We start from the raw sequence: 11,841 nt of genomic DNA, 5'->3' as shown, positions 1-11,841 counted from the left end.
GGCCGAATTTTATAGTGTACAAATAGAATGGGAGTGACACAATTTTAAAAGAAGTTGCCATAAAAATATTATTTTTAGAGAGAGAAGATTTCAAAGGTACATGATATATTGACTAATTTATTTAATAGCTCTTCTTTTGCCAACACAGAAAATTTAAAATATGGAGGAACTCAGTTTAAAAAGCACTTTTCCATATGAATATGGTTCAGACTTCAGAATGACAAGACTAGAAATTCTAAATTCTACGAAGAAGGAAACGACACTTTTATTTTTCAATATAGGGAGAATTTTGGCCAGTATTTGGAAATACTCATGTACATTTTTAAGATCTTTTTCCGACTCCATCAAGGTTATTATCCATGATGTTGTCACGATTGGCTCTCGTGATCTTGCGACCAGATTACAAATTGAGGCACAAAAAAACAACGACCAAGAAGATATCTGGGCGTCAACAGTATTCCTAGGTGTAATTATTGGGTATTTAATCTTTTCTTTTAGGGGGAAAAATGCTTTTCTGAAAATACATAAAAACTCAACTGAAGTAGATGAATGTAGTTTGAAAACCAGCGAACACATATCCATTGTAATAAACTTTAGTGAAAACAATCTCAGTAATAGGGGCAACATTGCTGATCAGAAAAATTCTGAGGAATTCATGGTTCCGCATTTGAAGGAGTCTGTTATCGACATCCTTATCCCAAATATGGTAACCGTGATCCAAAGCGATGAAAATCTCATCTATGACGTCTTTGATGAATACGACTTATTAAGTCACGATAACACGACAGAGGCCTTAGTACGGCCATATCAATCAAATCCCGACTATGAAGCAATGGGAAGCGGCATATCAATTGATAGCGCGAATGAAACGCGGCTGAGAAATATTGAAAGAAGTATTGGCAAAGGGGAAAAAATGGTCAAGAAGTCAATAGGATGCAATGTATCTCTGCTTCATCACAGCGAACAATCTGCGCCTAAAAACAATGCAATTACGAGAAGCTCCTCTGCTCAAGATAATGCTGGCCCCGTGACTGGAGAAGTTAATGATATGTGTAAGTCGTTTCTGATTATGGGGACCCGGCTAGGAAATGAACTTTTCTTGACTATGTTCATGAAAGAACCAGTCTTTCTAGGCAATAGTGTCTCAATTACAGAAATTGGAGTATTCCGAGAAAAACGAGAGCGATTGGATGCAGTAACTTGTAAGAGCCTTACCCCCTATGATGAACTTAGAAGTATGACTAGAAATTACAACTTACGTAAGATCGAGAGTCAAAGGAATCGTTCCACGAAGAATAATAATTCAGTTCCCCCAAAAAAATTGTTAATGAATGAAAAAGACGCAATTTCGATTCTATTGTGGTACTCTACCCGTATATAGACAAAGTTTCTTTGATACATAATCCGAACAATGTAAGATATGCCAAGTGTAACAAACTAGAAAGCATCTGTAGTCTGTATATGAGAAACAAAACTATTTGGTGGCAGCCTTGATGAATAGGCTCAATATTTCCGTATTCCATATGATATCCCATCTTGGTGGCGGATTATCTTCTTGAACTGGTATATGTGGTGATGTATGCTCTTCTTTTCTCTAGTCATGACGTCGTTTTGCCTAAGTTGGCCAAAATTGATATGGGCGGCTTTTGTTGCACCGAGAAGCGCTGATTTTGTTATAATACTAGTTTTGCCACTGTTAAAGAAGTAGTATAGAGAGAACTCTTCATCAAACGTAACCACAATTAACAAAATGTCTACATATGAAGGTATGTAAAGATTGATTATAAAGCAAGTTCCCGAATACCAATTAACTAACTGAACTTTATTCTCCATTCACTATCAGATTAGAGGAACATGGAATACAACAAAATTCAAGGGATAACAATCAAGAAGTAGGAGAAACTTCACAAGAAGAGCAGAGAAGGCAGGTCAGATCTCAATTACAAGGTTTGTTTCAAAATTTTGGTAACTCGGATGGTGACGGTGATGGATATTCTGATTCAACATTACTTTTACAACTATTATCCCAATTGCTTCCAGAATCATTACAAGAAGAATGGCTGCAAGAAATGGATAAAGGTAAGAACGCAGGCTGTCCTGATACTTTTGCAGCCTCTTTACCACGAATCAACAAAAAAAAGCTCAAAATAACTGACAACTGCTCTATTTGTTACACTAATTATTTAGAAGATGAATACCCCTTAGTAGTTGAATTACCTCACTGCCATCACAAATTCGATTTAGAGTGCCTGTCTGTCTGGCTTTCTCGAAGTACAACCTGTCCACTATGCAGAGATAATGTTTTGGGCCACCGAGTCATTAATGAGATTGATACAACCGAAGCAGAACTAGAAGAAGACTGGGGCATGTACGGTTAATATCTTCCCCTTATGTTATATAAAAGACATTTTTCAGATTTAACTAGAATAGATAGCCACGTCCTCTCCTCATAGAGGGCAGACCTACGGATGTGTTAAATATCCTGGTAAAATAAAGTATTGATAAATTTTAGCGGGCATTATTATTTTGCGCTAACAATAACCATCGCGAGTTGAAAATTTTCAAGCGATGCTCCAACTTCACTGTAAAACAACAGATGAGTACAAGACAGGCTAAAAAACAAAAGCATCTAAGATGGGTAAGAGCAGCAAAGACAAAAGGGATTTGTATTATAGAAAGGCAAAAGAACAGGGCTACAGAGCTAGATCTGCTTTTAAACTACTTCAACTCAATGAACAATTTCATTTCTTGGATGATCCAAACTTAAAGAGAGTTGTAGATTTGTGTGCCGCACCAGGCTCATGGTCACAGGTACTCTCGAGAAAACTATTTGACGAAAGTACTAATTCAGATAAAGAGGACAGGAAAATTGTCTCAGTCGATTTACAACCGATGTCCCCCATACCTCATGTAACAACTTTACAAGCCGATATTACTCATCCTAAAACATTGGCTAGGATTCTGAACCTATTTGGTAACGAGAAGGCCGATTTTGTTTGTAGTGACGGTGCGCCTGATGTCACTGGTTTACACGACCTTGACGAATACGTTCAACAACAGCTAATCATGAGTGCGCTACAACTTACTGCGTGCATTCTGAAAAAAGGTGGAACTTTTGTTGCAAAGATCTTCAGAGGTCGTGATATAGATATGCTATACTCCCAATTGGGCTATTTATTTGATAAAATTGTTTGCGCAAAGCCGAGATCATCAAGAGGTACATCTCTGGAAGCTTTTATTGTTTGTTTAGGCTATAACCCACCATCCAATTGGACACCAAAATTGGACGTTAATACATCTGTTGATGAATTTTTTCAAGGCTGTTTTTTGAATAAGTTATGTATATCAGACAAATTGTCTCCTTGGAATGAAGAGGAAAGAAACATAGCCGAGTTTATGGCTTGCGGCAGTCTTGAGAGTTTTGACTCAGATGCGACCTATCATGACCTGCCTTCTTCGATTGCGGGTAGTTCATCGTCCTTAGATCCTGTTCAAAGTCCGACAAACCCTCCCTACAAAAAAGCTTTGGAATTGAAAAGGAGTGGGAAACTTACAAGATCTGTTTGATTGCAATTACGCTACCGTCAATCAAATGCTTAATAGAGTCACTACATTTTAAGATTAGCTACAAAATTGACTTTTTCCTGGGGACATATTAAGGTACATAGGTTATGGCTACGTAGACAAATCTATTGTATAATATAAAAAGAAAACGAAAGCAGTAGTTATATTATATCACATGCGAATAATGAGGGACAATGACACTCATTTTTCTTCCCCTTCTTTCTTAACTTCGTCCCTCAGAACATCTGGTTTCAAAGTCGGGAACAATAGAACTTCTCGAATTGTGTTGGAATCCGTTAAGAACATGGCCAATCTATCAATACCACAACCCCAACCACCGGTTGGTGGTAAACCGTATTCTAGAGCATTACAGAAGGTTTCATCGACTAACTGAGCTTCATCATCACCTTGATCTTTTTGTCTTGCTTGTTCTTCAAAACGAGCCCTTTGGTCAAACGGATCATTCAATTCCGTGTAGGCATTACAAATTTCCTTTGTAGCTACAAAGACCTCGAAACGCTCACATAGACCCGGTTGATCTCTTGAGTACTTGGCTAATGGAGACATCATTTGAGGGTGGCCAAATATGAAAGTTGGGTTGATACATGTATCTTCTAATTCACCGACAAGCTTATCTAACATACGAGCATTAGTTAGTGGAGGTGGACATTCTAATTTGTTGTCGACAAGAACCTTTTTCAAAAATTCACCAGTCTCAGCTGTATGTAATAGATCGCCAGATGGGAACTTAACGTTGAATACTTTTTCCAATTCTTCAATCATATTGATTCTCTTCCATGGTCTAGAAAAGTTCAATTCCAGTTCTTTCGCTGAATCAGCAGGGTCCGGATGGTATTTGATAATATAAGAACCAGTGATCTCCTTGATCATTTCTGAAAACATCAATTCAGTCATATCCATCAAATCATAAACATCAGCGTAGGCTTGATAAAACTCACAAGTGGTGAATTCTGGATTATGTGTCATATCGATACCTTCATTTCTGAATTGTCTACCAATTTCGTAAACACGATCCAAACCACCGACAACCAGTTGTTTCAAGAACAATTCTGGAGCAATTCTCATGTACATGTCCATATCAAGGTCATTATGGTGGGTAATAAATGGCTTAGCGGTAGCACCACCAGCAATAACGTTCATCATTGGAGTTTCTACTTCAATAAACTTTCTTTGGTCCAAGAATCTTCTAATGTAACGGATAATTTCAGAACGAGTAATAAAACGGTTTCTGGCGTCTTTGTTCATGACCAAATCCAAATAACGCTTTCTGTACCTGGTTTCTTGGTCTTTGAAACCAAAATGATCGGCAGGCAACATGTGCAAACATGGTGTTAGTAATTGCACTCGGCTAACGAAAACTGATATCTCACCTTCACCACCCTTCTTTGGTTGAGTTCTTCCAACATAACCCTCTACACCAACGATATCGCCTCTTTTCAAAAGGTCGTGGTCCCTTTCATAAGATTCTTGGTCGTGATAATCCTGCAATTGTGACATCACTTGAACCTCAACACCGTCACCATGAAGGACGTAGAATTTCAGTTTGGAACCTGATTCTCTTTTTGCATGAACTCTACCAGCAATGGAAACCTTCTCTTCAGGTAAAGTTTCGCCTTTTTTCAAATGGGCATACTTAGCCAAGAATTCAGGATTGGATACAGAAACGTGAAACTTGTGTGGATAAGGATTTGGTACATGTGTCTTTCTTAGCTCTTGGATTTGACGTGATCTAGCCTCGAAGTATTGCGATGGATCCAAATCGGCCAGCAGATCAGTTTTTTTTTTGGAAGCTGGTTTCGGTTGGGCAGAAGCCTTTTTGGCAGCCTTTTTGGCCTCGATTTGCCTTTGCTTAATACGCTTCTTCAACTCTGATTTAGAGACCATTTCTCCAGTGGTCTCATCGAGGTGCAAGTTAGCAACACTATCGCTAGCGGCCGTAGCACTATCTTGCTGTGACATCTTTGTATATAATATGAACCGTCTTCTAACAGATTAAAAGAATAAGTTTAAATAAAAGGGAAGATATCTGCGCGTAAATGATCAGAGTTATTCGTGTAAATATGATCCAGCTAGCATCAATCCCTAGTCGAGGCAAGATCAGGAAAATTTTTCAGAACACCCATTCACCGCATGATTAAGCAGAACTGTTATTCTTTGCACATGTGCAAATAGTGTAAAGAAATAGGAACCAACTTTAGATTAGTTAAGACAAAGTAAAGGATATTAGCTGAAGCTGTATTTATCATTCGATCATTGATCTTATTTCTTATATCTTTGGAAAGTTGATTGTAGTACTGCGAATTGCAATAATATGCTTAATGGAGAAGACTTTGTAGAGCATAATGATATCTTATCATCACCAACAAAAAGCAGGAACGCGACTCCAAAAAGAGTCGATACCCATGGGGAAAGACAGCTGAGAAGGATTCATTCTTCAAAGAAGAATTTATTGGAAAGAATCTCGCTTGCAGACAACGAAAGTAGAAATACATCTCCGGATCCGGCATTCAAATCCAATACACCAAGTAAAGCTCCTCGTAAACGTGGAAGACCAAGAAAGATACAGGAGGAATCAACTGATAGGATTGAGGGAAGTGAAGAGGAGACCAGTTCCTCCAAGAAGAAAAGGAAATTGCGCGAGGATAGGTCAGATAATGTTAATGAAGAAAGTCAAACTCCTAACAGCAGGCAGGCGATGGAAGAAACGAAGAGAGAAGGCAAAAAACAAAGCGAAAAAATTCAGGTAGTTACCACGACATATGAAAATAATGCAACTTCACCAACTGATAATAATTTTGCATCAAATTCGCCCGAGCCACCAGAGCCAGCAACACCATCAAAGAAGTCTCTCACCACTAATCATGATTTTACCTCACCTCTAAAGCAAATCATAATGAATAACTTGAAAGAATATAAAGATACAACATCTCCAGGTAAATTGACGTTGAGCAGAAATTTTGCTCCAACTCCTGTACCGAAAAATAAAAAGCTTTACCAAACTTCGGAAACCAAATCAGCAAGCTCATTTTTGGATACCTTTGAAGGTTACTTTGATCAAAGAAAAATTGTCAGAACTAATGCAAAGTCAAGGCACACTATGTCAATGGCACCTGACGTCACTAGGGAAGAGTTTTCCCTGGTATCAAACTTTTTCAATGAAAATTTTCAAATACGTCCAAGACAAAAGTTATTTGAAATTCAGAAAAAAATGTTTCCCCAGTATTGGTTTGAATTGACTCAAGGATTCTCTTTATTATTTTATGGTGTAGGTTCTAAACGCAATTTCTTGGAAGAGTTTGCCATTGACTATTTGTCTCCGAAAATTACGTACTCACAACTGGCTTACAACAATGTATCACAACAAAGGGAGTCTGTAAATGCCATTCCATGCCTTATATTAAATGGCTACAACCCTAGCTGTAACTACCGTGACGTCTTCAAAGAAATTTCCGATCTTCTAGTCCCAGCTGAACTGACAAGAAGCGAAACCAAATATTGGGGCAATCATGTGATTCTACAGATCCAAAAAATGATTGATTTCTACAAGAATCAACCTTTAGATATCAGATTGATACTTGTAGTACATAATCTGGACGGTCCTAGCATAAGAAAGAACACTTTTCAGACGATGCTAAGCTTCCTCTCCGTCATCAGACAGATTGCAATAGTCGCGTCTACAGACCATATATACGCTCCACTACTCTGGGATAACATGAAGGCCCAAAACTACAACTTTGTCTTCCATGATATTTCGAATTTTGAACCATCAACTGTCGAGTCAACGTTCCAAGATGTAATGAAGATGGGTAAGAGCGATACCAGCAGCGGCGCTGAAGGTGCCAAGTATGTCTTACAGTCACTTACCGTCAATTCCAAGAAAATGTATAAGTTGCTTATCGAGACACAGATGCAAAATATGGGGAATCTATCCGCCAGTACGGGTCCAAAACGTGGTACTCAAAGGACTGGAGTGGAGCTCAAACTTTTCAATCATCTCTGCGCTGCTGATTTTATAGCTTCCAATGAAATAGCCCTAAGGTCAATGCTTAGAGAATTCATCGAACATAAAATGGCCAACATAACCAAGAACAATTCGGGAATGGAGATTATTTGGGTACCATACACTTATACAGAACTAGAAAAACTGCTGAAAACCGTCTTAAATACTCTATAAGAAAGTATACATATCATGAACAATTGTAACAATACTAGGCTTTGTTACCTTTGGTCTCTCATCGCCAACAATACTGACTGGTGTATCTTGAAAAGACCAAAAAAGCTTCTCATAAAACCCTACTAAAAAAGGGCTGATGAAGTATTCAAGTGTTTAGACGAGTAATGACCTATGTTTATTTTTCATTTTTTTTCAGAAGAACCCCGCTATTCTGAAATACCCTACTTAGAGCTCAATAACCGAAAAAACTTGAAAATACTGAATAAAAGCCATAATCCCATGAACCCCCCTTTCTTGAATGAGTAAGTTCAATATCATTGTTGAATCAGATTGGTGCCTCGGGAGCAAAAGCAACACAGGACATCATAGAGATAATTTTCGTTGCCATTCATTTTTTGCTATCACGTTTTCCCAAGCTCTTGTTTTCGTCCCTGTCGCCTGTTTATTTTCTTTCTAATTAGCACTGATCATGTCGATCACGAATGGTACTTCTAGAAGCGTTTCGGCAATGGGCCATCCGGCAGTAGAGAGGTATACACCAGGCCATATTGTCTGCGTAGGCACACATAAAGTCGAGGTGGTAAATTATTTAGCGGAAGGTGGCTTTGCTCAAATTTACGTGGTGAAGTTCTTAGAGTATCTTAATGAGTTTGATAATACGGCGAGTGTTCCCTTAAAAATTGGTGATGTTGCATGTCTGAAAAGAGTATTAGTTCAAGATGAGAATGGATTGAACGAGATGAGAAACGAAGTAGAGGTAATGAAGAAGTTAAAAGGCGCCCCAAATGTGGTACAGTACTTTGATTCCAATGCCTCTCGCCGTCGTGATGGCGTTCAAGGGTTCGAGGTCCTTTTGCTAATGGAATTGTGTCCAAACAAATCTTTGCTAGATTATATGAACCAACGATTGTCAACCAAATTGACAGAATCTGAAATTGTTAAAATTATGTATGACGTTGCTCTTTCTATCTCTCAAATGCATTATCTTCCTATACCGTTGATCCATCGTGATATCAAGATTGAAAATGTCCTGGTAGATGCTAAAAACAATTTTAAACTAGCTGATTTTGGGTCTACGTCAACATGTTTCCCAATTGTTACCACTCATCAAGATATTGCTCTTTTGACTCAAAACATTTATGTCCATACAACTCCCCAGTATAGATCTCCTGAAATGATTGACCTCTACAGATGTTTGCCCATAAACGAAAAATCAGACATATGGGCCTTGGGAATTTTCCTTTACAAATTATTATTTTTTACCACTCCTTTTGAGATGACAGGTCAATTTGCTATACTACATTCCAAATATGAATTTCCTGTCAACAAATATTCATCAAAACTAATCAACTTAATCATTATAATGTTGGCGGAAAATCCAAATTTGAGACCGAATATTTATCAAGTATTGTACCATTTATGTGAAATTTTAAATGTGGAAGTGCCAATCGAGGATAAATATACAGAAGGCGCCTACAATTTTTCCAAGTATACGCAGTTTCAGAATAAACTACAAAATGTTCAATTGCAAATGTATCAGCTACAACAAAAGAAAATCATGCAGAACAATAAATTGAGTGACTCAGAAGAGAACTTACTGAATGACATGTTTCTTTCTTCTTTTGAAATCTCATCTAAACTTCCCATGAATGTAAGTGATGGCCCTGCCGCAGTTTCTAGAATATCATCTCAAAAAGTCGGCAAAGAAGTTGAAGAAGAGAAAGAAAGTCATTCTGATCAGAGAAAGTCTACCTTGCCTGAAGATAAATCGTCAAGGTTAACTTCTAACGTTAACAGTTCCGGTACACCCAATAATCCTCAGGAAATTAATACGATCCAGTCTCCAGGTATAGAAGATAAGTCAATTTTTGAGAATAAAACTCCTGGAGAGTTATATTATCCAAGCGTAAGCGAATTAGATACTTATTTGGACAAAGAATTGGTCAAACAATCAAGTGATCCGACCGTCTCTGAACAAAGTCCTCGTTTGAACACCCAATCTCTACCCCAGAGGCAAAAAAGCACAAGCTCTTATTCTTCAGGTGGGAGATCAATGAAGAGCACATCGTATGGTGCCGCAACGATCGGGTCAGACGAAGCCTTGACGAACGAGAAAACTCCAGGTATCAATAAGATGAAACAACATAAATCAAATAATCCCTTTCCAAAAATGAATGTTGCATATCATTCTACGAATGAGTTGAGCAATGACGCAAGTAACTTCTTCCTTGAGGAACAACAACAGGGCCAGAGATATCAGCAGGCCCAAAATCAAACAGGGACGCAAGGAAATACCTATCCCGATGAATCTCAATATCAATCTAGAGTTGAACAACATCAGCAACAACAGGATCAGCCCAAAGCACCTGCCAATTATAACCAGAGAAATTTTTACACTGGCAGGGATCGGACCAATAAGCCTATGCAGTTAGGTGGAACTGTTGCTGCGGATAGTGGTAATAGAAGGGTCAACTTTCAGAATATTTCTCAAAATTACGCTACCAACTCTCAATCAGGATATCTTTCAGGTCAAAATAATTCCCCAGCAATTCCAATGGTAAGACCTGTTATTCCCATGAATCCGCAGCAAGCCCAGCAGATACAAGCTCAGCAATTACAAGCTCAACAGATGCAGGCCAAACAACAAATGCAAGCCAAGCAGCAAATGCAAGCCCAGCAACAATTGCAAGCGCAACAGCAAATGCAGATCCCAAATGCAAATAATAATGGTACTTACGTCTCCGATAGAACAAACCAGGCCACAGAAGATGTTAGAAATGCCCAGGTGGGTGAACCTCCTATCTTAGCAGGCAATTCTGCAAATGAGCCAATGCATTTATCTTCTAAAAATGAAGGTCTTTTAATTGAACTGTCGCCGTTAAAGGAAGATGCAGGAAAGCAATCTTTCCAAGATGAAAATGGGCCTCAAGCCGGGACTATGGAAGATGGGGGGGCTTCAGGAACTAAAGGTTTGAACAATCATCGAAATGGTATTTTGAATCTAAGTTTGAATGAAATGGACTTATCAAGAGACGATACTGGCGCTGCAGTCTCCTCTTTTTCATCGTCTTCATCATCCACATCAATTCAACAAGCTAAGCTTTCCGGACGCAAAGGCTCGAGTAAGAGAAATAACTACTCAACAGATGAATTAGAAGATAGTATGGTTTCCAGTGAAAGCATTGATATTGATTTGGATGATGCAAGGAGAGGGAAAACCTCCGAAAGAAGGCCGCTCCACAATGAAAGAGGTCATAAGGATCAGTCAAGATCAAGTGATGGAAATAAGTCTAATCAATTCAAAAACAAGGACTTTAGCAGCGTGACTACAAGGCAACCGCGACAGTCGTTGGACCTGAATTTTCAGGAGGTAAATTTGTCTTCTCCAACATTAACGCAAGAGCATAGAAATAAAAACGACTCGTCAGCACCGCAACCACATCACTCGTATAGAGTTCCACCTCATGCTTCCACTGCAATAAGTGAGAATAAGCGCCATAGTACTGGTCACGAACTATCAACCCGGTCAAGTGGCAAGCATGAGACACATAGGACTGGTTCCAAGCAAAGACACGATTTGGAAAGGTACAGGCAATCTAAGGATAAGGATAGCAATAGCAGCATTACTATTAGCACCTCAACTCCATCAGAGATGAGAAAGTCCTTCGCTAGGGCCCGTCAATCACTCGATTTGGAAAGGGTCCGTCGTGAAGCGATGGCAAGTAATGGATCCAATAGTGGTGGCAGTAATGGGAAAAGAAGATCTTTTTTCTCAGTTTTCAGAAGCGAGAAATGATTCAATAAATAAAGCACATATAAAATTATATACATACATTGTTACATATAGAGGCGCAGACAATCCGTATATCTTCCTCGAAAACTAAATTGATAGAACAATATTAACTCAAATCCTGCATTAAACATACCGTGCCACATGACGTTTGCTCCCGACGCGCTTAACGAAAAGCGTCTAAGTGAAGAATAGTAGTCCACGTAATTAAATAGAGATGCTATCATTTTAAGAATACTAAAGGTAGAGGGCGTAGAAACCGGAAGGGCAAAGGCGGAAGATATCATAAGGG

The 11,841-nt window shown here is 38.7% G+C and overlaps 6 protein-coding genes across 6 annotated transcripts; 5 read left to right on the top strand and 1 right to left on the bottom strand.

Annotated features, from left to right (window-relative positions):
- Positions 1 to 160: 160 nt before the first annotated feature.
- CNM1 (Cnm1p) lies at positions 161 to 1,381 on the top strand (the record flags this gene model as incomplete). Its single annotated transcript, XM_033908769.1, has 1 exon — positions 161 to 1,381. The coding sequence occupies one exon, from the start codon at positions 161 to 163 to the stop codon at positions 1,379 to 1,381; it is 1,221 nt and encodes a 406-aa protein (XP_033764660.1).
- Positions 1,382 to 1,750: 369 nt separating this feature from the next.
- Positions 1,751 to 2,378, top strand: SPAR_B01660 (uncharacterized protein; the record flags this gene model as incomplete). The annotated part of the gene is made up of 2 exons (XM_033908768.1): positions 1,751 to 1,766; positions 1,849 to 2,378. The coding sequence occupies 2 exons, from the start codon at positions 1,751 to 1,753 to the stop codon at positions 2,376 to 2,378; spliced, it is 546 nt and encodes a 181-aa protein (XP_033764659.1).
- Positions 2,379 to 2,634: 256 nt separating this feature from the next.
- On the top strand, positions 2,635 to 3,567 carry TRM7 (tRNA methyltransferase TRM7; the record flags this gene model as incomplete). Its single annotated transcript, XM_033908767.1, has 1 exon — positions 2,635 to 3,567. The coding sequence occupies one exon, from the start codon at positions 2,635 to 2,637 to the stop codon at positions 3,565 to 3,567; it is 933 nt and encodes a 310-aa protein (XP_033764658.1).
- Positions 3,568 to 3,765: 198 nt separating this feature from the next.
- Positions 3,766 to 5,544, bottom strand: SPAR_B01640 (lysine--tRNA ligase; the record flags this gene model as incomplete). The annotated part of the gene is made up of 1 exon (XM_033908766.1): positions 3,766 to 5,544. The coding sequence occupies one exon, from the start codon at positions 5,542 to 5,544 to the stop codon at positions 3,766 to 3,768; it is 1,779 nt and encodes a 592-aa protein (XP_033764657.1).
- Positions 5,545 to 5,896: 352 nt separating this feature from the next.
- On the top strand, positions 5,897 to 7,759 carry ORC2 (origin recognition complex subunit 2; the record flags this gene model as incomplete). The annotated part of the gene is made up of 1 exon (XM_033908765.1): positions 5,897 to 7,759. One exon carries the CDS (start codon positions 5,897 to 5,899, stop codon positions 7,757 to 7,759), a length of 1,863 nt encoding a protein of 620 aa, XP_033764656.1.
- A 469-nt stretch (positions 7,760 to 8,228) lies between these two features.
- AKL1 (serine/threonine protein kinase AKL1) lies at positions 8,229 to 11,555 on the top strand (the record flags this gene model as incomplete). The annotated part of the gene is made up of 1 exon (XM_033908764.1): positions 8,229 to 11,555. One exon carries the CDS (start codon positions 8,229 to 8,231, stop codon positions 11,553 to 11,555), a length of 3,327 nt encoding a protein of 1,108 aa, XP_033764655.1.
- Positions 11,556 to 11,841: the final 286 nt, after the last annotated feature.

This window comes from Saccharomyces paradoxus, chromosome II (genome assembly GCF_002079055.1).
Source record: "Saccharomyces paradoxus chromosome II, complete sequence".
In the NCBI taxonomy this organism is placed as follows: Eukaryota; Fungi; Ascomycota; class Saccharomycetes; order Saccharomycetales; family Saccharomycetaceae; genus Saccharomyces; species Saccharomyces paradoxus.
This window is presented reverse-complemented; position numbering and strand designations above follow the sequence as displayed.